Here is a 26,534-nt window from a genome sequence, read left to right on the forward strand (position 1 = left end):
GTACAATGTGGCCTCCAAGATAACAAAATGCTACGTACAACTTCACTTACCACAATGCGAACAATGACGTAATGCTGGAGTGAACCGCTTTTTTCAACTGGTTTGGGTTCGGTTAGGGTTTAAGCTAACTCAAATTTTCGGTTCAGTTCCGGTTAAGGTTCAGACAAAATCGCACCAAAACCGGTTTACAAAAATCCGGTTCGGGTTCGGTTCGACTCCCTGCTTAAAACAGCTCTTTCTGCTGTTTTGTCTCGTGAGCTTTGCATATTGCTCAACAAGTGCATAAAGTTTAGAATTCACAAAATCATTAAATTTGAAAATTAAACTTGAATCACTGCAAATAAACGTAGGTATTCAAAACTTTTACTTCGGTCGACGCCATTTCACACTTCGTCATCTACGTCGGCAATGATTCTGCTGCAGCACAACTGCGTTCATTTTGAAAACGACCGATCTGGAGACAACAGCTTGTCTCGTGTATAAGTTGTTGAACCTGTCTTTTGGAGGTGAAAATCACTTGCGAACATCTCGACCTATACTTGAGTATATACGGTACCGTATCCGATATAACACTACGAAGACTTTCGATAAAAAACAGAAGAGAAAACACTTCGCCGTTGTTACCGCTTTGAAGGTAGGTAATTAGCAAAACGAGCGAAATGAGGCTAATAAAACTGATGGCGGGTTTTCACTCTGCTTGAGATCATGATTTTTTGCGTTTTATTTCGATAACTTCACTGGCTTGATCGTTGTTATTCACTCGCACGAAAAAGAAATGAAGCGGCTTGTTTTCCAATCGTTCCAATTATAAGCTAACAATATCAAAATTTTTACGACTAGGCGTACTGCATGTGTAAAACTAATCGTTTCAAGCAGCGGTTCTAATAAATTCGGTTTGCGACCTAGGTGTCAATATAAACAAGACACTAAGCTTAATCAAAGACTATTTTAATTGAGTAAAATAGCGTTATGGTTATGACGTCATCACCTTTCTCGCCCCCCAAGGTTTTTTGAAAAGTCGGCGCCTATGTCCTGAGCTGTAAGTCACCTTCTTTTTCTCTTTCTTTTTAAACCATGTGTTGGCAATACAAAGTTTCCTTTCATCAAAAAATTCAAGTAGCATTCTTCCTTCCATGTTTCTTTCCCCAAAACCATACCCTCCATGAATGCCCTCGAACCCATTTGCTTGTTTTCCAACATGTCCATTAAAATCTCCTAAACATGTTTTACAATAGATTGAGTTTCGCTTTTAGAAGCATGATTGTTGCTTACTTCACAAAATAGATATTAACGACCTGTGTTAGCCTGATGTTGCGAGTTACTGTGGTAATAGCGATTTGCACTAGCTTTCCGAACACAGTACCTTAGTCACGTGCTATGACAAATGGTGTTGTAGTCAGTGTGTCGTTGTTTTATGTGTTTTTTGTTTGGCTTGAGGCTGCTTGTTTTGATTGTTTGGCTCAGATTGCTGTCTGTTGAGTTTCTGTGTTGTCAGGCGTTATTGCTGTAAAATTTTGTCGAATCAGTTGATTAATAGATTATGTGACGTAGTTCTTCCATTTCGGCACAGTTGTTGATCTTTGGACTAGGTGTCTATTTAGGAAAACCGACGATACAAGCGATACATTCTTGCTGACAGTCAACAGCATTGAAGCTTTAACCATCCAAAACACCCTGAATCAAGCGCATCCATCTATTCTTCTATTCTATCCAGTTATTCAAGCGCACCTCAAAATGGAACTATTCACATCAGACAGTACCATCTCACTACTGGACTTTACCATAAAGATCAACAGAGACGGTGCAATCCACCACAAGTTCTACCAGTAAATAGCAAAACTACTCCCACACTTCGACTCGGCCCTACCTACAAGTACCAAGAAGACCATACTCCTGAACGAAATACAGAGTACAAAGGATAGATGTTTCTCACCCAGCAGAGTAACACCACACTTGACGAAATTCGAGAAGATAATTGAGGACAACAGATATCCCAAGGACTTTCTTAAGTAACCACCCAGACGACGACTCCAACAAAATAGACAAAACACCACATTACCCAATGCAGTTTGAATTTCCTGTTATGAGCGATAAAAGTAAAGAAAGTCTTCAAAGACCTTAATTTGCCAGTCCGCCTCTTTCGATGCTCACAAACCTTCCGAAACACTCTTCAAAAGTGATAAAAATCCGAACCTTGCCAGCTACAAGACTGCCCACTCTGGAACGATGACATGTGTACTACCAAGAACTGTGTCTACATGATCATATGCAAGAAATGCAGGGAAAGCTACATAGGCACCACGATCCGCCCACTCCACTCCCGCCTGAAAGAACACCTTAGCTCAGATGAAAGTTTTGTCTTTAATTGTCAACAACAGTGCATCACTAACTTTGTATTTGCAATCATTGCCAGAGAAAACGACGTGGTACCATTATGCTTCACAGAGGTCATTTTCATAAGTAGAATTCAAAAATCAACAACCGTGCTGAAAGGGAAGAACTACGTCGACTAATCTATTGATCAACTGATTCGACAAAATTTTACAGCAATAATGTCTAATAACACATCAACTCAGCAGAAAGCATTCAAGACAGCAGCCTCAAGCCAAGCAAAAGAACCGCATAAAACAAGGACACACTGATTTTAACACCCTTTGTCATAGCACATGACTAGGGAACTGTGTTCCGATAGCTAGTGCAAATTGCTATTACTGCAGCGAACTCAAAGCATCAGGCTAAAACAGATCGTTAATGTCTACATTGTGAAGTAAACAACATGTTTTCCTGTGGTTCGTTTGACTCACCACTAGACCTCCCCAATCCAATAGAATAGAAAATAGATTCTATTTGAATAAGAACTTCTGATGATCCGTATAGGTGAAACAGGCTGTTAAGGATTCAGATAGTAATAACTATATGTGATGTTAATAAGCTTCTATGTTTTTGCACACCGGTCATAATAATAAAATCGTTGGTAAGGTGGTTGCAAGCAGTAGGAAATCACATTGCATAACTTTTTGTACTGTTAAACTTACCTTCATATTGGAAAGTTAGTTGCTAAATAGTTAATCTGTTAATTTCTCATCTACAGCGTATTTGTACACCATAAGTGAAAGTTTATGCTTAAGATGTGCCTCATTCATGTTGTGTGCCAAACTGTTAAGGAAACTATAGAAATAGACCAAAGGTTCGTGTATTCGGATTTCCCAAAAATGAAAAGCTACAAAAAAGTGGCTCAATGCTATTCGAAAAGAAGAAAAGTTTGTTGTTACCAACAGCAGTAAGGTAGGCTTCTCCAATTTCGCTATTTACTATTATGAGCATGCAATAATTGCATGGTGATTCATAAATATGCACTTTCAATTTTTTTATGGGGCACCCACCCATTATGTTTCTATTCCTAAAAAAATAACTTCTTTAAAAATTTACGGAAATCGGATAATTTTTAGGGGGTGATACCGAGGATTAAATTAGGGGGGAAATGTTATAAATTAAAGAAAATTTTCATTTTTTACGCCCAAAAAAGTTTACTTTGTAAATAAACATGTTAGAAATGACCCCTAATAAACACTAGACAAATTGAAAAAAAATTATTTGAATTGGGTAAGTGCTTCATAAGTTATGGGACAATATATCTTCACCACTAGGGGCGTTGATTTTAGTGAGCGACATTGACATGTGTATATCCTAAGCCAAAGATAGCTAACTGCTCTTGGCTGATGCTGAGCTGCGTCGGAGTCTGCCTCGCTTTCTGACCTAGTCTTATTCTGAAACGATCCCTGTTCCATATCTAGAAAGCTAAAACCTCAATTGCTAAGGTAACAGGGATCAGTTGTCAGTAGATGTTACAGAAAATATATTTCGCACTTATTCAGTGCATCGTCAGTTCTGATAAAGGGCAGTTAAAACCTACAAGTAATGTTTTAAACAACATTACAGTGACGCAATAATGTCAAAACATGAGCATAAAAAATTGAAAAAGCATAAGCGTAAATATTGAAAAAATGCTGAATGAAAACTAAACCAAGCCGGCAGTAAAGTAAATTACGTATCAAATATAAAATATAAACTAGAATTGATGAAAGAGCGATGAGCAAAGCCTGCAAATGTAGCGTTGTGACAAATTACGGCAAAGAAAATAAAGTAGCCTATATGCGGAACACGGCAGTCAAAGGCAGTGATAAACTAAGTACAGCGATAAATAATTAAATGGAGCGTCTTGGAAAACACAAAATGTAGCGTTGTGGAAAAAAGAGTAGGCAAAGACGGCAGTGAATAATAAGGCAGTAAAATATTGAAAAAATACCAAAAATGTAGTGGAGTGTCAAAAAATTAAACTTGTGGCAGAATTAATTTTTGGCAATTTTGGCCAAAAGAAGAATACTGCAAACTTTGAAGTAATTTATACTTTTTGTTGCCAACGTATGCTGTTTTAAAGTGCTTGTATATTTTTATTGCGCTATGAAATTTGTCTGAACTTTTACTACCTTAATTTCATGATAAAGGAATGATGACTGAGTTTTAACTTTACATTGATTCAACATTGTCAAACGCTCAACCAATGTAAAACTGTCGTCTCATTGTTTTGTGTTGATTTTGTATATTCGACTTTTATCGGCATTAATAAATAAATGTTGCTTTTGCTACTCTCATTGCATGCATTGATGTTTATCTAGTCGTGCTTGTTGTGTGTACTAAAAATAAAACAAATTGCATAAAAGTTTGTGTTTTCAAATAACAGGACATTGCATAACTGGTCTCTAGTAGAGTTAAAAAACAAACAAGATAGCCTACCCGCTGGTTGCTGATAAACCGCAGTGTATCCGCTAGCTGTGACGTAGACATTTACGTCACCGTAGCGCAATTGGCCTTGTTATCTCGAAGGTGATGAGTTGGACCGTGGTTGGACGCAGGCATATAGTGGTTATACGCAATGCGCATGGTGTCGTTAAGGGCGATATCTACTATTCCTGCATGTGTGTTGCGACACCAGACTGGAGAAGCATATTCCGCAGAACTGTACACAAGTGCTAGGCCACTAGTGCGCAGTGTTGAGGTTTTGGATCCCCAAGTCGACCCGACCAGACATCTGAGAAGGCTGTTTCTTGCTGATGCTTTGGCACGAACTTATTCACAATGTTTTTATACATGAGTTGTCGATCCAAGGTCACTCCCAGGTATGTACAGTAGGACAGGCGTCATGTCAGATAAGGTTTCCATCTAGAAGGAATCGTAACTGACGGCCACTTTCCTAGTCGCAACATACCTTACCAACTCACCACAGTGAACGCAAGTTTACAAGCGTGTAACTTAATAGTCTGTTAATATTTTTTACGATTTGCTGGTCAGGGAAGTTTGTTAGTGTCATCTCTTTGGTATCTTAGGTAAAATTACCGAATTTATTTACCTGTCAGAGGCACTTTAAAAGACGGGGGCTGCTGGATTGTCCATCGCTGGTTTTTAATACAAATGTGCGGTTTGCTTTAATGTTAGCGAGAAAACGTACAAGTTGTTTGTCAGGAATCTTGGTTGTTTGGTCGGTTGTACAATGTACAACGCTCATGGCAGCAGCCAGCTTGTTCTGCGGGAAGTTGCGGATCAATGACTGGTTCAAGGCGTGTCATAATGAGCCGCTCAAGAATCTTGTAGGAGATACAGAGAAGAGAAATAAGCCAATGACTCTTGGGGTCTTCCAACGTTTTGTTTCGGTTTGGGTAGGGCAATCACGCTGGCCTGCCACCATGTTTTTGTTGCAGTTGAGACAGATTAAATAAAAGTTTTTTAGCCATGAAAGACATGTAGGGCCACAGTGTTTCAGAAACTCTGGTGGTATGTTACGGGTCCTTGAGCTTTGCCACATTTTAGTTGTTGGATATGCAGCTCTTGGGAAGAAAAAGGTGCTGACAAAACGCCTGTGGAGAATGGGCGTGATGAAGTCTAACCTAGTGACTGACTGTCTGCTCTGTGCAAGGAATATGATTCTTGACGATTCAAATCTTGGAAATTTTTTTGTGGCCCCTTTGGCCCTCCCCTGGTTACGTCTATGAAAATAATGCAAGGATGTGACCTGTTCATCATCGTATGTCATATTGCTTAATTGTGTCAGTAGTGGGCCACTAGATCAGTGGTTCTCAACCTTTTTGTCTCGGTGGACCCCTTTTGGTGCCTTCGAAGCGGTCGCGGACCCCTAAAAAATTCTATTTGAAATTTTGCTATATCGCGTCTCCTTATGTAATCATATGTTGCATAACGTTAGGCCTACATAAGTTTCGAAGCAACACACTTAGAAGAATTTGCTCTATTCGCAACGTAATTGATGAGATTGACGAAATTATGTTATGACTTATGAACTATATGTTGGCACACAAGATCAAACATCGGTAAGCTATATGCTCATTTGATGTTTTTCTACAAATTTTATCTAAAGTTAATAGAATACTTGCGACCGTTACAAAGAAATTTTTATTTGTAATCAATATTAGCTCGTTATAATCGCAGTCATTGCAAAACTGTGAGTGGTGATAGACTGCTGACTAACGTTTGCATTTCTAAGTTAATCATTGATCAACAACCTGATGTATCAAAAGAATCAAGTTGAACATAGCCTTATATTTTTAGTTAAAAAACCAAACCTTTGTGCCACGTCCTTTGAAATTTCAAACGATGCACCAGTGCGTTGCGACTTACAGTTTGAGAATCACTGTAGGTTAATACATAAACAAAGCACAAACAACTTTAAATTTTGTAATTTATCAATAATGCTGAAAACTCGGAAACTTTCGCGGACCCCCTGAAATCGCTTCACGGACCCCTTGGAGTCCGCGGACCCCCGGTTGAGAACCACTGCACTAGATGATCAAGTGGACCTACCTGATCGTGACGGTCATATACATGCCTTCTTACTTTTACTACTATAGTAAGAATATTACTTATATCAATTCTCAAATTGGGGACGGCATGTGCTCTTGAACAACCGTTTTGAAACCATTGAAGTGAAAGTTCTGTGTTGTATTATTTTGTTTATTATTTTTTGAATTACACTGCAAAGTTTCTCAAGAAGGCAGCGTAACTGATTTAATTAATCACACTTCGTTCTTGGCCAAGTGACCGCATGTTGCGCTTTCCTAGTTTAGTTCGTTTGTGATCATCATTACACTTCATCTTTCAGGTTTAAGTCGGGTGGCTGCGACATTGGCAACTTTGATGACCACATCCGCAATCCAAACACTGGCGAAGGCGCATTTATGTCAGCTGTACCAGTGGAGTCCAATCGGGTGACAGGGAAGTCCTCGTTGTGTGCATTTGCAGCAGGCTCTGAAAGTTCTTCGATAAAACTAAAGGATTATGCCCAACTATTAGTCGATACTGAAAGCGAGGAAAGTAAGCGCAAGTTAAGGAATATTGCTCTGCAAAAAGTGAACGAAGTTAAAAAAAAGATCCGAGATCGGCCACGCTTAGGCGAGCGGACGATTGCTAAAGAGGACAGGGCTGATGGAACAAATCTTAATCTACTGGACAGCCCCGTGGATTCAAGCGCAGACACACGTATGGGGATATATGCAAGCCAGCGATTGAAAAACACTGACTATGAAAGTGGAGATACAAATACTCCCAACATTGTCGTGAAGAGCAAGCCATATGGGAAGGCAACAGTTTTGTTTGCCGAAGAACCCAAACAAGGCAGGATATTTTTGTTTTGGTTACATTTCTTCTATTCTATAGATTCAAGAAAAGAAAAAGATGAAGTTTCTTACAACTAAAAACTTGTATTAAAAATAATTTTTAGGAAATGCATGTTAATTCAAGTTAGCCCCGTTGCATCAAAGTTGTCCCAGCTGAAGGTACCCTATTTAGGCTCTGTACCCTAAATTGTATGATTTTGATAAAATGCTCTATTGAATGAAGTGGTGTTTAGTTTAATGCTGGTGCATATGGTTGCAGATGGAAGCGACACAATGAATATTTATCGAAGCAGAAAGATGAAAGACTCAGCTGCGGCCTCGATAAAAACCAACCAGTCATCTCCCATCAGGTCACCTAATGGCTTGTTGAATGTTGATGGTTGATTTGTATGTGTACAGTGGTAGCACGTGTTGGTGTTGGTATTGAACGACATACCCTACAATCGATAGTTTTTAAATTCTTATCATTTGTAAACATTCAGAGGGTACTTCTAGGCAGAGGAATTGACCAGGTTTAGGAGACAACGATGATTAGAGTTTATCGGTTATGTTTATTGAAGTCACCGTCGTCGTATCTTGGTTTACTCCCGGTGTTTGAAGATTTGGATTAAGTGGACGGGAAGGCTAGGAAGCCAATCTTCATGTCCATCTTCAGGCATGCCTTTGTGTCTTGCCAAAGACACAGCCGCATGCTCTTGAGCGGTGTCGAACCGACACCCTGTCGAGTGCTATCCCCGGGATCTCACCACTAGGCCATGCAGCCGACGTCAGTCACCATTGAAGTCACCAAATTGGAATATTGGTGAATTTCTAAAATTATCCCAGGAGTTTACTTCGAAGCTTTTTGAATTTCTTTAAAGATAGTATTAAAGTAAAGAAATACAATACAGAGATTTATTTTTGGTAAACTATCACCAGTGCTGTGCATGTTCGTGACAAAGAATGCTTATCCATACCAGGGATTTACAAGAACGGGATTTCCAACTAGGATACGTTAATTGCCAAGAAGAGGATGCCTTAAGAAAAAGCGTTGCCAAATGTTTTTCAATTTTTCAACAAAAATGCTATTTTAAAGAGGTGTTCGCAAAAGTCTTGTCAATTTAAAACTAGCTTAAAATCTGAGGTTAAACAAAATTAATCTAAAACAATTTGTAATCAGGTCATTTTGCAATGATATTTGCAAATTTCCTTGATCTAAAAAGAAACTGACGGAAAGTTATGTTTGGCCAAGTTTTTGAGACCGAAAAAAATTACGAAAGTTAAAACTACGCCTTGGGATTGTAAAGTATCATGTGTTAATTTTAAATCTTGACTTGACATGTGTTTGTTTTGAATCGCAGACTGACAATGACTCTGATAGGTTATTCATGGGAGTTTTGCGTCTACTTGTAGAGGCTTTAAATCCCTGTTGCAGGGCTGGGTACCGAAATTGACAGTGTGAAAGTTTTATGATTTCTTTCTGATTATAAATTAAATATGGTAGGCTCTCTAGGTTGAATTTGCAAATGTCATTGCGCTTCAATGATCAATTTGACTGAGATAATAAAAAACAAGGTTGTTGGTATTTTACCCGACCCAAAAAAAAACGAGTGGGTTTTAAAAAAAAAAAAACCCATAAAAAACCCAGAGCATCATATTTGTCCAGTTTTTATTAGAAAATTTAAAAAATGAACAAAAACACTGCAAGACACTTAAAACAAATTTTAAATTAGGACTTAAGGATGTGATTGTGAAGTAAATTTCCAAGAATAAACTGAAAACGCAGTGGATATTGTACAGTACACAAAAATCAAGTAATGCCACTTTGTGTATACTACACTAAAACTCATTTATGCAAGAAGGCCTTATAGTTAAACTGGTGAAAGTACTACTCTACTGTAGTCTGTATATATGATGTTAAATGCAATTTAGGAGGCTACCGTATTTTAAAAAAGTAGGCTATTTACCAATTCCAGATTCTGGATTCTAACGCATGGCTGTTCTAACGCCACGCAATCGCTCAATTGCTCATCCATTACTATATAATATATATAAATGATAAAAAATATTTAAACATGATGGCATAAATGCTCCTTGCCTTCAAATCTAAAGCAAATGATGCAATAATGTGATTTCTAGTAAGGTAGCATCAACTTGGTATAGAAATCAGTGGATGATACAACATCCAACTTGATCTTGAAATTAATGGATGATGCAACATTCAAGCAACAACAGCCCTAGTGCATTAAAACGTTTTTTTTTTAAAAAAACTCGGGCGGGTTGGGCTTTTTAAAAAAAACCCGGGTTTTTCTCAACCCTGATAAAAAATCATTTAGATAAATTTGAGTAATTGTCCATGGGTAAGACTTGAGCTCATGCTACTGTAAAGTAACACTCCAGATGAAATTTTAAACAACATCTGGCAAGACTTAAACACACCTTCTTCTTGGCAGGTAGTTGGACATCCCATACTTTTAGAAATTCCTGATCTAAACTCGCCTAACCTTAATGTATTAATGCGCTGAAGTATTTAGCTGATATCAAAATGACCACAGTTGTACTAGTTGATGATCGCAAAGGGGCACCGGCCAGCCAATTATCTACACTTTAAATTAAACCAAGCCATAGGAAATATTGAGTATCAGTAAGGTATATTAATTCATTCCCAACATTGTTTGGTTACTTGGAGAATTGTGAGTTTGTGAGCATTCACAGGTGGTGTATTGCGTGTTTTGCTAGTTAAGTAGATACGTATGGTGTGCACATCTCATATGCAGTCTTTTGGTGTTTTAAACCAGTGGTTCAAAATATCTCCACATGCGTGTACTGCTACATATCCGCCATTGGTTTTGGAAGCTGGGCAATGCTTGACCAGGTGACGTGCGTCCTGAATGCTGGATTTGCAGTGTGGGTATCTACTATCCAGGGCTGCTCAAAGCACCCCATTTATGTTGTGTTTGAGCCGTGTGAGTGTATTGGCTAATTAGTCTGTTGGCTGTTTTTCTTCGTTTATTTTCTGTGTGGAATCCAGGAAGAGCCGTTGTTGGATCGATGATAACATCTTCTCACCTTGGCAAGTCTGCTTCCCATTCATAGTGCGGATCGAAATTGTTGTAGCTGATAATTTTAGCATAGATGTGTTGTCGTGATTTTAATCGATTGGTTTTAGGGGCTCGTTCTATTATTTTTTGGAATGGTACGTTTTCTAGTAGAAGAGGAAGTGTATTGATCGTCTTTGCTGTTGCGGCTTTTCTTTTGATATGAGGCGAGACATGGCCACCTGGAGATGCGGCCTGATTTGTCACATTTTTCAGATTTTGATTACAGCTACTGCCATGTTTGACTGACATTTTCTGAGATTTTTATACTTTTGGCTGTCTCCTAATAGTGAGGTAGATAACCCTGAAAATACTTCATTTGGTGACACAAGCATGAAAATTGGCACACATGTACTTTGGACCATTTAGATTTCAAAAGTTAATTGGCCAAACGAAAATTCAAAATGGCGGCCCATGACGTCAAAATTCAAAATGGCTGCCATACCTGTCCTGGGCTAATGCGAGAAAGTTGCTTTATGAGAGCAATTTAGATGTGTTTCATTTCTTACTACCTTGAAAATGTTACTTTTAGGACAATATGAGTGATTTAAGATGGTAATTAACAAAAACAAGTGTGTAACGTACTATGGACAGAGAAAGGGTTTCACAAATTTGACAGTCAGATATGCAGCATAGTCTCTCTCTGTTTTTAATAGTCTAAACTTTGATACTTCCACCCAAACAGACTTAAAATACTTTCTTAAAAAGACAATTCATGTACAGTCAACATTTCTGTTATCAGTTATTACTATTGAGTACATAAATCATGTTCATGACAATGATTCACATGTAATGAAAACAATATCTATTCATGGTCACAAGGACAGGAACATAAAGAAGTGCATGATAATATTGCATTTTTACATTTACAGTTTTTGCATTCTTTTTTACAATTGCACCGTTTTAGTTCTTTAAATGTTTCGGCTACGTGATCTTTTCTTGTCCGCATAATGTCCCATGTTCCTCCATCTCCAGATTTCCATCCCCAGTTACTTGGAGATGGCAATTCTAGACTCCTTTCAAGAGCTCGTTCCCAAATGTGTCCGGCCTGATATGCTGCCTGAAGTGCAAGCAGACTCTCCCATCTCGAGTAACTCTCCGCCTGCTACCATTACCCCTCTTTATGCGAGCATGAGATTTGATGCTTTCGTCCTTGTGCGTCGTCTGTGTCGTCCAAAAAGTGTATCAATGAGTTGTCTCTTTCGTGTTTTAGAATACACTGACAATCCGAGGACAACAGGAAAGAAAGGCTCTCTGTTCTTTGAATGTCTGTGGTACATTGCACCTGCATTGTAAGTTGAAAAACAGTTAAATTGTATGAGCTGTCCTATGGCAACATCGGCTTTTGAAGTCCCATTTTCCATATGTGACTTGATGCCTGCTCCGTGTGAAATACTAGATAAAAATTGTGCAACCTCAGGCGGTACACATGATTCCATGTACTCAGCATCAAAGTTTCCATTAAAACTAAAGGAAATTTTGTGCGTTACTCTTGGTAGCTAACCAATAGTTATGCACAAAACTTCATTTCTGACCCCCGCGAAACATGATTATTTGAAATAATTGACAAACCAACAATCAGATTTTACTACAAATACCACCTCTGTTTGTTCGAAAAATTTATCCTAGTGACGTTCGAGTTGGACCCCTACTTCTATCTCTTCAAATACACTGAATTTGAGGGTGAACAGTAACGAGGGATTTTACTGAGGCTATCATTTTTTAAGTAACATATGACCACCCTTTTTTCGATAAAAACACTAAAAAACGTTTTCCCCCCCGTTTTTGTGAAGATTTTTAATGAGAGGAACAATCTTAAATCATAAACGCTGGCTAAAAATGACACAAAAAACATTTTCAAGGTAGTAAGAGATGAAAAACAGCTAAATTGCTCTCATAAAACAACTTTCCCAAGTCAGTCCACGACCGGCATGGCGGCCATTTTGAATTTTGACGTCACGGGTCGCCATTTTGAATTTTTATTTGGTCAATTAAACTTTTGAAATCTACATGGTCTAAGGTACATTTGTGCCAATTTTCATGCTTGTGTCACCAAATGAAGTATTTTACGAGAAATCTAAAGTTATCTGCTTAACTATAATGGTATAAAAGCTTTTTGTTGCCTTGGGGAAGTAGTAGCAAAGTAGGTTGAAAAACGCTGAATCAGACTGTTATTGAAAAATTAACAGTCTGACTAAAATCTTCGAAATCAAATTTTCTTTGTTTTTCAACATCTGAAGAATGAAGATGTTAAAACCTATTGTGTCATCTGGGGAAAACAGTAAAGAAAGCGTAAAAATATGATTTTTAGAAAAAATTATTTAAACATTTGCCAAAAGTTAGTAAAATCTGGAAATTCATGCAAAATGTGACAAATCAGGCCGTATCTTTAGGTAGCCATGGGCGAGATTATATTGCTCGTAGTAGAATTGCTCGTAGTGTCATTGTTTTGTTGATTGTAGTGCACCAGATACGATGGGCATTGTGGTATTAAGCAGTGCTTATCTATGTTAGAGCGTGGTCGATTGAAATTTTGATGTTGAAGTGAGTTTGACCGTTTTGATCATCAACGAGCTATGCGAGTTTCGTGTTTTTCGTACACTTTGTCAACGTTTTTTGTCCTTGTGCGTTGCACTAGGTTTTTGGTTCAGAACCCCTTGCACAGCTCCACTTAAGAATAGTGGCTATCCTTTTTTTTGTGTGATTTTTTTTTTCTTCAGTTAGTATCATCAATGATTAGATGACAGTGTTTATATTATGTTGTGGTGGCGATGAGCTGCTATAATGATTCATGTGCGAGCTATTCAGCTGCCCATATTGTTCGTTACTTTCATCACACAATAAAACTATTTCAATAGACTCTCAATCATGTTGTAAATATGTAAAATGTATTATATCTAATTATTTGCTATGCTTCAATCAATTGTGCTAATCTGCCTTGGTTGCGTTTGATACAAAAAGTAAACTCCTCGTGTAATGTTTTCTGAAATTGTGTTTAAACTCATAAATAGGCATCAAACATTTTGTTTGCCGTGATATTGTGATGAGAACAAGATTGTTACATACTAAAATTGGAGTCTTCTGTTGTAATCAGGGCCTTTGTATAACTGCGCTATTGTTGACTTCTTTCACTGCTTTAACTCTCGTCACAATGTTTTTTTACCTCAGGCAAGACAAAAGAAGTTGCAATGATAGTTTGTCCTGTTCGACAAGCGACCTGAAAGCTGCTGCTCACAAGCTCGTGGAAGAAAAGAAGCAAGCCACAGGTAAAGCCGTCGCTAATTTTTCAGAAACCTCTGCTGCAGAATGCACTAGCCAAGAAACTTTTTAGGCTCATTGATTGAATGCGTATTTGGGAAAACCTGGAGTCAATTATTTTTATGAACATTTTTAACTCTGGGTCAAGTTCCGAAATACTTTCATGGCCTGTCTTGCTCTTGCTGTTGCTAGCTATAGCAAACTGGCTTATAATGCTGGAGCTGAGCTGGTTCAGATAGACTGAGCTTGTGGCAATGTGGTATCATATCCATTATCCCACACCATTTGAATTATTTCAGTTGGTAACCACTTAGCATTGGGAAGAACATGCCGCCGCAGGATAACTTAATGTTTTGCGCTTCAAAGAGACCATTTTCATAACTATACATAGTCCAAAGATCAACAACCCTGCCGAAAGAGAAGAACTGTGTCACCTAATCTATTAATCAACTGAATTGACAAAAATTTTACAGTGATAACGCCTGACAAACACATAAACTCAACAGACAACAATCAAGATAGCAGCCTCAAGCCAAACAAAAGAACCTCATAAAACAAAAGAAACTTATAAAACAACGACACACTGACTCCAGCACCATTAAGAAACTCATAAAACAACGACACACTGACTCCAGCACCATTCATCATAGCACATGACTGGGAACTATTTGAAAAGCTAGTGCAAACCGCTACTACCACAGCAAATTCGCAACATCAGGCTAAAACAGGTCATTAATATTTACATTGTGAAGTATCCTAGTGTTTATAAGCCTATTCCCTCATAACATTTGATTGTGCAGCACCTCATGGCGGTGATAGATCTCCGAAGCAATGGGCATCTAGCAGTGCGAAAGATAACTACAGCATTTTACAAAAGCAACGAAAGCAGGTGAGGCTGTCATTCCCATACAGTCCACGCATTTAATGAAATGCAACAACCCATTTTTTTTGTAGAGACAAGAATAATGCTCCTTGTTGTATTTTTACAAATATTAGGGAATTCTGAGTTCTAACCTTTCTTGTAGTCATCATAATATTCTGTTATCTTTTGCATGTATTTTTATTATACCACTCATGCAACTTGACTTGGATGGATTTATACAAAATTACTGACATGCTATTGCTATCTCAGCCTGCCTTGTCGACGTTATCGCGCACAGAATCAGTGACTGATCCTCCTACCGTTCCTTCAGAAGTCAAAGACAAACTCCGCTCCAACCTCCAACGTATATATGCGGAGAGATTCAACCAAGAGGAACGGAAGCTATTTCCGTTGTTGTTTGATAAGGTACTTATCCTGGTTTGCTGCTGCCAACCACTTTGTGGCTTTGTTTGATTTACATTCTGCTTTAATTCAGGCACCAATGTCCATCTGTGTCGTCACGTAGATTTGCTTGTTTGTGTTGGAAAGGGTCAGTTTATATTAGTGACAGTGCCCATAGGTCACATACTATGCTCTTACGAACTTATAGTCATGGTTTCGAAGGCATTCATGTTGGATCCTTTTTCGTACATGCTCATCGACCTATTTCGAAACACAAACATTTTAGTAATGTTGTTTTTTACTACCGATCAATATAATTATGTTCAAAATAATCGCACAAATAAAAAAAAATGGTTCAAGTCTTTTCGAAATAAAAAGTTTTTGTCTTTGTAAGTTTTGTGCCTATTCGCTGAGCATAGTGACGTGTTTTCTTCGTAACTTTTGAACCAACAAGGAAAGATCTTTATCTGGCTATAGGCTATAGTTACCTTGTTCCACGGGTCATGGTTGACTGATTTGCATAGAATATTTGCTACAACTTTTAAAATTTTTTGATGCAAGTGTTTTCATGGAAAGAAATACTTAATCGAAAAGTGATAAATCCGATTTTTTTTAATTATATAAAAAATAAAGAGCCCTAAATGTAGATACTAAACTCTAGTTCAGTAAACGTTTCAAAAACTATACTGTCTTCATCTTCAATGCCTTGCAGATTTTTTGCTCAGAAGCTTTAAATTTTGCAGAAATTCGTCTAAGGATTGTCCTGAATGTTGCTTAGTAGTGGCTAGGCGATGTCTTGCGAAAGCTTTACATATAAATTTTAAAGAACGTTCAATGCATCGTTGTAATTTTCACAATCATCAATAGACTCGTAGGCTTCTAAATCACACAATTTGTTAGGGTTTGCATGTCATCTCGCCGGTTTTCTCCATTGTCTTGGTCGGGAAGAGTAGTTTTCAAACGTCTTCCTCCAGTGCTTCCATTCTTTTGCCGCTGTGCTTGCGTTCGGCTTCAAAGCAAGGTGTTTCGGCTTCATTAACTTGTTCATTTTAGTTCATTAAATTGAAACGACCATTGAAGTACATCCGTAAACAATCAACGTATATTTACAACACAACCATTCGTCCAACATTGACATACAAGTTTGCGTATTAATAACGTTCGTTAGATTAGTGGCTTACTTGCAGGATATCACTTTCGAGAGAGAACTGTCAGTGGTCCCGGATGGGATTGATGTGGAAATGCAATCAAAGATGGTCCTTCTCACCTTCCAGATGTCATCTCCAGGTTGCGTAGTTATGAACAGATCTGTTGGGACCCATCGCTTAGTTTTAGTGGATCCACCATCTGGACTCTCCATTACCTACGCGCTCCTCATCTCGTGGTTGCTTGCTTTGGTGGGTGTCAGCTGCTACATAGAATCATAATTTCACAATTAATCAATGTAAGCGTTTGCTTTTGAATCATTTTCAAGGAATTCTTAAGAGTTTTATTTTTCTTCTTTCTGAGGTAAATTTCCCCAAGCACCCCCCTTAGCTGGCAGCGCTCCATACTCATAATATTTCTTCATCGCAGCATGTTGGTTATGTTGCGTAAAGTTACAACTCTCAGTTGTTTACGACAGAGGCAATAGAGTCACCACATATGTCGTCATATTTAGCAGTCATGCTTGTCATCTCTTTGAATCATTTGAACATCACATTTTGTAATCGTTGCTGCAAGAATCGAATGAGGTTGTACACTAGGCATCTCATCTAAGCATTCTACTTTGTTTTGATTGTGTACAAGCAACATTGTGTTTTGATTAAGCTCGTACACACCGCAAGAAAGTATCAGCTGTAAGTTATTGAAATGTTACAGAAAAATTGATTGAATTAAAGTTATTGGTTACTCTCATCAGAAATTGTACCATACAGATACCAGACAATCTGGATAAACCTCACGACCCGCCCTTTGAAGATGTATTTACCGTTGATTCAGAACAGGATCCTGATATTTTGTCAGATGGTATGTCGATTAGTTATAATTATTAAAACGTTACAAATGGCTTTATGCAAACACCAAACTTGACCTTTATTGCGACACTTTTGTCAGCTTCTTTTTCGTTTGAGCTATTGGAGCCGTGTGTCTATTCGTTTACCAATCAGGTTCACGATGTTCCCGGACTACATTGGAAGGCTACGAGAGCAGCGAGTTTTTGGTTTCATCATTCAAGACGCGCAAACCTTCCACTTCTTTAGGTCACTTGAAGATGGTACAATCATTGATATAATCTAGTCTGCGGTCTGTTTCTGAGCACCACACTCACAAGAAGAGAAAATGACTTTATCCTGACTCTACCGACACAGGTGTGGGTTGGGTCTGCTACTATTCGGTGAATCCGATTCGGAAAGTTCCCTATTCGGAGACAGCCTTTTTCGGGGAGAGTTTCCTATTCGGAGATTTTTTGAAAATCCAACGACGCCTTCTGTTTGTTTAGAGAATTTTGTATTTTATTCATCAATAGCGTTTCTTTTGCATTCCGACAAAGAAAAATAAATTGAAATAAAATTTAGCAAAAAATGTTTGAACTATTAAATTAAAATATTTGCTAATACAGTATATTCGAATCCTCAACTTTTACAAAATTCCAAATCCAACGACGCCTTCTGTTTATTTAGAGAAATTTGTATTTTATTCCACAATATCGTTTCTTTTGCATTCCAACAAAAAAAAAAAAATTGAATTGAAATTTAGCGAAAAATAAAAAGCGAATTAAATTTATTTTTGAACTATTAAATTATTCTCGAAATTGAAGGCGGCCATCGCGGCCGCGATTACCCTACAAAAACCGACATTTTGTCCGCCGGGTCTCGCACTTCCGTCGGCCGCATTTGTCCGCCATGAAGTTCCGAGAAAATTTTAGCCAATTTGCGACAGAGTGAAAACTTGTGTGGTTTTGTTAGGCAGAGGAAAGTCAGAAAATACCCCAGAGTCAGCTTGGTCTAGTGACCTGTAATGTTGCAGTGTTGCATGGCCGAGTGGTGAGAGTCAACCATCGGGCTTGATACAGAAGTTGGCGGTTTATGGTACAGTTTTTCACAAATTTTGGTAAAGCATGACAGAGCCATACAAGTTTTCATGTTTTTTGGACAAAACATTCAACGCAAATTCAAGGAAAAAACTTATTTTTTCATTGCATTCCCATCTTGTTTTTGTTTAATTCTGTTATTGCAAAGTGTTGTAAAACTTCTGATTCTCTCTTCTGATTAGTTGTGTTTAATTGATCTTGCGTGCTCTGTGCACAGTCGACGTGTTGGCTTCTGGCGTGATTTGCAAAGCTCTTGTTCGCGTTTCTCTTTGTCCACTTTCAGTTGTGTTGTGAGATCTGAGATCGATTCCAGGTCAGGTCAAACCGAAGACTGTAAAAACGGTACCGATTGTGTTCTTTCTTGCATAACGCAGTAAGAATAAATCGGGTAATAATGTGATTACATCGTAAACCTGATATAAAATTAAACATGAGCCCTGTCGCTAAAAGACCTTAGCTGTTGTAGAGCGACAATAAATAAAACCATAACAATATTATTAGTTGTGTTGTGAAGGTTGTAAAAAGTTTAGGTGCTTACTTTATGTTTAGCTATGTTTTATAAAGCCTTTATTATGGTAATCTTATTACGTAAATGAAATATGTCACAAAGCTAAAAGAGAGAAACGAAGAACCCAAGCACGCTCATTCTGCAGGCGAATGTCGAACTGATTGAACTGAGAATTAATTAAACGATGTACACGTTGCACTCAGTGCAAGAATGTAGCTTCGGCACATTTAGACATTCCTCGCCGATTACATAAAGCAGTGCTTCCAGCATATTATTACGAATACTACAACAATTTACTTGTCTATTGTTTCTGCAAATTTTCTGCATTAGATATTTTCAAAGTACTGTATTTTCAAAGTAATCACATATGGGACTTTCTCATGGCAGCTGACTAGAGAAACCACTTTGTGAACTCACTGATGTGGAAAATTGTATTGTTTAGGTATGGATGACCGCTCCGTGGCCAACATCGTCGAGGTCCCATTCAATGTTGTGTCCCTCCATCAGATCTGGCAAGAAGAGACCCAAACCATAGCCACCAATGCGCTGGTCATCCCTAACTTCTTTTACAAACCTGACACGAACAACCGACGCAAGAAACCAAAAGTGAGGACGTTCTCTTTAGTAGGCTATGTGTCATTGCGGCAATATATCAACCTGAAGTTTACCCATCATCCATGTGTGCATTGTGTGGGTCACCAAGTGAAGAATCATTCAATCGTTTATTTATCAAAACACAAAGCACAAAGGTGACATAAAACAAAAATACATGCAATAGAGACAACGAAACGACCATACGGTCTGCGTGTTTCTAAAACCTACTGTTATTCGGCACCATCAGAAAGCAAGAACCCGTTTACGCCACTCAGGAGAAGAAAATTTCTCCTTGATGTCATTCCACTATGATACCACAATGGAGTTACAGTTTTTTTTTACTATTTTTGGTCTAGTTTGCAGTACTTTGTAGTTGCAAGAAGTTAAGTAGCTTACAATGTAGGCTACCTGCAACGATTTGAAGTTCTGCAATTTTGGTCTGGTTTGTAAGAATTGAAGTACATTTTAATGCAATTTGGGTAGAGAGGTTTTTAAACCATAAACAGACATCTATGACTAGCCGAAAATGTTCGCTTTTATTGTTTTTTGTTTTTATAATGTTTAATGAAGTGTTGTTGCTGAGTTAGTTCTGTTTATGAGCTGTATGATCGCAGCATAGGCTGACTAATAATTTGAACAACATTTTGCAACAGTGTAAGAAGTTTAAAATTCAAAATACTTAAAATTAGGCCAACTATTTGGCTATCAAATACGTACCACATCAAGAATTTACACAAATTTTAAGCTGTCTTGTTTTCAGCATTAGTCTATAACATTTGTAGCTATGCTAGGGAAGTAAAAAATCAAAGTCCAATTAATTTTATTCCAGCCACTTGACTGGCAAACAACTGACAACTCATAGCGCTATATGCCAGGTCTACACAAAATTAGTAAACACCTTTAAACTACCATTTTTCGGATTAAAAATACAGTAGACTACTTTCAAAAGTTTGCTTTTAGACACTTTTGTCTTAGTTTCGTTCTGTTTCTTATCAACTTTACCATTGTATTTTTTTATCGAAAAATGAGAATCTAATTCATTTCATTGCTAACACGAAGCAAAATCCCCGAGAATCTCAAAACATAGAAGACAATATATTTGGTGGAAGTTATGTGGAATATTGTCAAACATCATGTCGCCTACATGAGTTGGTTCCAGGTCTACTGCTGTCAAATACGCGCACATTAGCCCTGAGTAAGAGGGTGTCACGATCGCCAGTCGCTCATTGTTGTCTGGTTTGATGGAAAGCGCAAGCGGTTTTTGACGAATTACTTCAAAGTGTTTTTTTTTTATATCTACGTCATTGGAAAAATAGAGGGCATTCTCCTACATAGCTGTCAATCAGGTGATCTTGCCATTTTCTTTACTTCTAAAAGCTTTATGAAATTCTGTCCACACAATCATTAATTTTGTTCTTAATAAAAATAAAAACGAGTGATACTCGTGTTGATATAAACTTTGTGGCCGCTAGGCCAACAGCAAGACTGTGACATTGCAATTTCTGGATAAGTCTTCACATTCTTTTGGAATAACTATGGTTCTTTATTTGGTTTAAGATGGATTCAATGCTTCATTCACACGCTAGCCGACCTTAAATGCAAGATTCTTGTGGAAAAAGACCACACCGCAAAACAAAAGACTTCCAATGACCAATGATATTCGATTTTATTTACAGTATAAACAGCAAATTAGAAAGATGAAAAAGCCAATACAATTAAAATAGCAAATTTGCATGTTGGCAGTTGACTGTACACTGTGTGTAGACTACTATCACCACAAATAATGTAAATGGTAAATACTGAAAATGTGGTGAAAGCACAACACTTTAACGCTACTGGGATCAGAAACGTTGCAAAGTGTATACAAAAAATATTTCAATAAATACTTCAAAGCCATTTTCATAAGTAGACAGAGTTTAAGGATCAACAACCGTGCCGAAAGGGAAGAACTACGTCACCTAATCTATTGATCAACGGATTCAAAAAATTTCACAGCAACAACGTCTAATAACACAGAAACTGAACAGACAGCAGCCTCAAGCCAAAGTAAAGAGCCGCATAAAACAAGGACTCACTGACCAACACCATTTGTCGTAGCACATGACTAGAGAACTGTGTTACGAAAGCTAGTGCAATTCGCTATTACCACAGCGAACTCGCAGCATCAGTCTAAAACAGGTTTTTAATATCTACATTATGAAAAAAAGATTTAGTTGAATTGTAATTACTGTATATAGGACTTGATAGTTTACATGGCTGTTGTTAACCAAATCTCTAGGCCTGCGATGACAGTTATTTACAACAAACAATTTTTTGCAAACAAATTCTCTTCCATTAGTCTGTGTGATGATGATATTTAACGATGTAATGTAGGTTAAGATTGTGTTTTCATGAAATCAATTCAATGTCTAAGAATACATACAACTTTGCATAAATGTATACTTTTGAAATATTGTAGTAGCCTATACAAGAGTAGTTCTACTGTAGGCCATTGATTCTGATAGATATCACCTGATCAAACGAAATAAAAAAATTAACATGAAAATTTTGAGATAATCATTTATATTGAAAATAATGGAATTTATAATCGAATCATTCATAATAGTGAAAGACAAAACAAGGATTATGTAGTTCAACTTTTTTATCGTGGACTTCACATTGATGGAGTTAAAAGTTTAACACTTGAAATTTTAACGGTAGAAGAATCATCATGAATCCGATCAATCCAAAAATAAATCTGCAAAACAAATCAATGGGGATAGCCAACACATAAATGCAGATTTTATGTTACAGACAAATGTGACTGAGAGCAGAGTTGGATCCATTGTAATTGAATGTAATTATTATTGAAAAGCATAGTTGTTGTGTAGTATAATTGCAATTTTATAACATTTTGGTCTAAATTAGGGATCACCAAACTACGGCCTGGGGGCTGAAACCGGCCCATAAACTGATTTCATCCGGCCGCCACGTGCTGCGGAAATAACAGCTGCACTACAACTGTTAAGGAAAAAAGTTACCAAACTTTTTGTAAAGGACTGACGTTGCTGTTAAGCTACCCGCAACCTGCTAATGACTTTTCCATGTTGTTTCTTTTTATGACATCACAAACTTTGTTGTTCAAAACACCAATGTTTCATCAGTGCGATATCTCTGTTTAGGCAAATCATACCAGCCAAACTAGACATCATAAGCAGAAGGATTTGGACAATTCAAGTCAATGGAGATTCTAAATAGCCTAGTTGTATATCTTTTCGCAATTTGCATCCGGCCCGCAGCTGTTAATCTCGCAGCAATCCGGCCCTCAGAGAAAATAGTTTGGTGACTCTTGGTCTAAATTACAATTAGAGCTAACTGCAACATCAGCCCCACCAGAATGACTTTTTTCAATAACTGATTACTTTTATACCGTCAAACAAACTTACTAAGGCAATCAACACTTTCAAATTTAGATTAGGTAGCCTATTTCGTATGATCACTTTAATCATAATTCGGAATGACATTTAGCTGGTTTGTAGGCTATTCACTTGACAACTTGTTATGTTTTCACTTACCTGCTGGTACCTTTCATTACGATGATCAAAATTACTTTATCATCACAAAGTATTTTATAGGTATTGGGTAAACTGTGGTCTACTCCTAGATAAAGGAAAAAAAGTTCATTTTAGTAAAAAAACAACACTGCTGACAGCTCGAGATGACATCTATCTTGCTTAGAAATACAATAAAGCAATAATTGAAAAGGTCTGAACTGCTGTTAAAATCTTCGCATTGAGTTACTTTTGCTGTGAAAAGCTATTTTTCTATCATTTCACAAGAAACAAGCCTGCCTGCAGTTTTTTTGCAATAAGTGTCGCATTCAGTTGAAGTGATATTGTAACCTAATATCATAATGAAGTCAAAGAGAAATTTCCCCCTCTTTGGAGACTGAAACAGTTTCCTGCTTTCTGATTTGCCAATTTTTCCTGATGGCGCCGCATAACAGTAGGTTTTATAAATACGCATATGGTCTGCAATGTATGAACTCAAGAACTATCGCAACAAAAGTTAAGCGGCCTATTGAATGGCGCTCATCTGATAAATTGAAACCACTAATTCAAAATTTTTGCTTCTTTTCTGGTGTATTGTGTCATTGGGTGAAGCCACTTGGTTGGTATCTACTTTAAGGATTACATCAACGTTGTCACAACCTAAAGTTAGCGTTTTTGTTTTCAGAAAGAGAACGCCTTCCTACAAGTTGTTTGGCATTTTCTCCAATCCAATCGTATCCAGGAAGTTTGTCCGTGGCACGCTCGGCCCGAATCACCAATCTTGTACAATCCCCACGAGATGCACCTCACTTGCGCCACCAAGCCAATGTCCACTTATATGACGGCAACCAACGATCCTCAGGTTTGTGTCAATGTATCAGTAGCCTCTCGTCTGCCATCTTATCATTCACTTTGCTTTGTGAACCTCAGTACTTAGAGCTGTAATGAAAACTTATTCCTTTTTCACTTTTCATCACTTTTCACTCAGTTACTACGTAAAACGTTGAAACGGAAGCCTGGGTTCATGTGGAAGTTGGTTAGGAATGACGCCAACCTGCCCCCTGTCACTTGTCCGGTCAACCAATTGCAGGTTATTATTGTGTTTGTCAAAAAGTAAACGCTTGATGACACTTTCTGCTTAAAACAGTTAAGTTTTCGCTTGTTGAAATGTTGTTGTCTGTTACTTATTCCATCCACTAGATGCCATTGAATGGAGAACTGTCCTTGAATGCGTTGCTCAAGCGCACACCCTGGAAGTCGAACCAGTCTTGCTTGATCTTTCTGAGGTGCTTACCCCACCGAGTTATTGAAGCCAAGTTTAGTCGTTGCCGAGAAGAAATTATTTGATCATTTTTAAATAACTTTTGAATACCAACCTAACGCCTTTGAAGAAAACGTTACATAATTGTTGTAACTACGTAAAATATTAAATCTCTGTATCGTAACGTTATGTAGACAACTGTGTGCTTGCTGCAGCAAGACGCTTTCACATATCCTGTGTGTTTGCTGGACCTTGTGCTTCGTCTGCAGTCATCATGTCTGGACATAGCATCTCTACGTCTGCTTTACACTACGAGAAAGTTTCTACAAAAGAACACGCGTGAGTGGATTGATCAGGTCATATTGATACAAACTGTCAGTGATGTTACAATGCAAACTGTATTTGGTTGTCAACTTTTTCAGTGGCTCACATGGACACAAAGGACCCGGATAAAGTTGTTCCGTGTGTTGCTCTCGCTATCCGTGGGAAGTCCGCCATTAAGAAGATGATATCCATTATTGGTCCACGTGATCCTGTCCTGGCCGCCATGACAGACGAGGGATCCCTCAATGGAATATATGGTCAGCAGCTGTGGAAGCGACGCGGTGACCCATCTCCCCCTACAGGTTGTAATGTGTAATTGCACGAAACTTTGTTTTCACTTTTATGCATGTGCGGGTGCAATTAATAATCTGGTTGCAGAGATGAATGTCTTCCATTCACCGCGTGGTTTCGAGCGCGCGCAACAACTTCTGGTCACGTGGTTTTCCGGGAGGTTAGGAGCGGATGAATACAAGCCTTCTATGGGCATTCACAACTCAATAGGCAACAAATCAACTAAAGGAGCAAAAATGAAAACCTCATCACCGAACTCTTCCAAAAGTTAGTAGCTTTCATTCCTGTGATTTCTTGCTGCTGACGAGTCCTCAGATGAAACGAGTAACATTGTTGGAAGTATAAAAAGTGACAAGTTAAAGATTTGAAGTTCTTTGAAAACTGTTTTACGTTTAGAATATCCAACTAACGATCCAAAGAGTTCGCTCCAGACGGGCACCTTTTTCCTGGTGGCCAACAACCCATCCCGCATCTGCCTCATCATCTCGGCACGCTTTCCTCCACATTACCTGGGTGACATTATCATGGTGTTCACCGAGCAGGGGTTTGTCATGGACGGGATGAGAAGGATGATGCTGAACGATAAGAAAGTGGCCTCTCTTTGCATCCCATCCAGGTGAGAGTGATGTGCGTGATTGCAGGTCAGATCATCGCTTTCGATCACTAGATGTCGCACACTTCGAGCAGATATCTGCTGACATTTGTGTTGTTTCTGCTAGCTAGATATATTGTTTTTATTTTACAGAAATTATTTAAATATGTGGTGCAGTTTTGGAAATAGCCTCTTTCGAGATTTAGCTTTAACTTTTAGCAGAAACAACATTTAATAACAACAGAAACAACAAAATTATAATTCAACTATCTCTGTGAGTTAGAATTTAAAAGACAGAAACACAGCCTGCAATGTTTTTGACAACTTTACAGTAGATATGCTTTTCCCATCATTTCCTCGAAACTTTCAAAGCTTTTCACCAAGAGAACTCTTTAACCCTATCTTAATGCGAGCTGCTTTCGTACGCTGAAAGCACGTCATGAGCTATCTTAGCCCCGTGCTAATTATTCGTTAATAACCGGAGCTATGAAAATCACAGAGCCAAAATATTTTACAAGATAATAGCCATGTGTATTGTGCGTATAGAAATTAAATTTTTACCAAACAAATTTATTGAAATAAAGTGTTTGAGACGAAAAGACGTCAGAAAGTCGGTTTTTATAGCTTCAAAATTGCAATTTTTGAATTATAACATAGAGTAATGCTAACTAAACAAAAAATAACTTTTGCTCATAAATATAAGGCAATATTGGCGTTTTTGCATTTCAAAGTAATTGCACTAACATTTATATTGCACTTACATTAAATTATAACTGCAGACAGTGCACACCGTTTCGACCTTCCGGTCTCCTCGGTGCATATATATCTAGCCACGGCCTACTAGAACGCGGCCAGATATGTTACTATTTGGGAAAATTTCTAAGAGTCTTAATTGTTACAATCATAACCGTGACAAACCTGTCATTTTCCCACATACAGAAGTATGTAAACTAAGCAATATTTGCATCTAGATATATTTTTGGCTTGTTTTGCTGGAGATTAGATATGTATGTTAAGCACAATTTATGCAATAATAATGTCAAATATGTAAAACTTTTCAACTGCATCCTGGAGGTCGTCTCT

The 26,534-nt window shown here is 37.9% G+C and overlaps 1 protein-coding gene and 1 long non-coding RNA gene across 2 annotated transcripts in view; one reads left to right on the forward strand and one right to left on the reverse strand.

Moving 5' to 3' along the window:
• The window catches only part of LOC145767190 (dynein axonemal assembly factor 8-like), a 164,841-nt gene that overhangs the window by 74,410 nt on the left and 63,897 nt on the right, over positions 1-26,534 (forward strand). Inside the window, exons 12-25 of the mRNA XM_082578967.1 lie at positions 7,169-7,680; positions 7,942-8,032; positions 13,928-14,025; positions 14,818-14,906; positions 15,150-15,305; positions 16,469-16,678; positions 17,198-17,288; positions 19,302-19,465; positions 23,669-23,845; positions 23,972-24,073; positions 24,439-24,583; positions 24,667-24,870; positions 24,947-25,126; positions 25,256-25,475. Of these exons, the coding sequence (XP_082435093.1) occupies positions 7,169-7,680; positions 7,942-8,032; positions 13,928-14,025; positions 14,818-14,906; positions 15,150-15,305; positions 16,469-16,678; positions 17,198-17,288; positions 19,302-19,465; positions 23,669-23,845; positions 23,972-24,073; positions 24,439-24,583; positions 24,667-24,870; positions 24,947-25,126; positions 25,256-25,475 (2,439 nt within the window). The remainder of the gene's footprint in view (positions 1-7,168; positions 7,681-7,941; positions 8,033-13,927; positions 14,026-14,817; positions 14,907-15,149; positions 15,306-16,468; positions 16,679-17,197; positions 17,289-19,301; positions 19,466-23,668; positions 23,846-23,971; positions 24,074-24,438; positions 24,584-24,666; positions 24,871-24,946; positions 25,127-25,255; positions 25,476-26,534) is intronic.
• Positions 21,103-23,093, reverse strand: LOC145767191 (uncharacterized). Its single transcript, XR_014288747.1, has 2 exons — positions 23,008-23,093; positions 21,103-22,190 (listed from the first exon to the last, which is right to left on the reverse strand). It is a non-coding gene; the product is annotated as an uncharacterized LOC145767191 (long non-coding RNA).

The sequence above is a fragment of the Aplidium turbinatum genome, chromosome 3 (assembly GCF_918807975.1).
Source record: "Aplidium turbinatum chromosome 3, kaAplTurb1.1, whole genome shotgun sequence".
Lineage (NCBI taxonomy): Eukaryota > Metazoa > Chordata > Ascidiacea > Aplousobranchia > Polyclinidae > Aplidium > Aplidium turbinatum.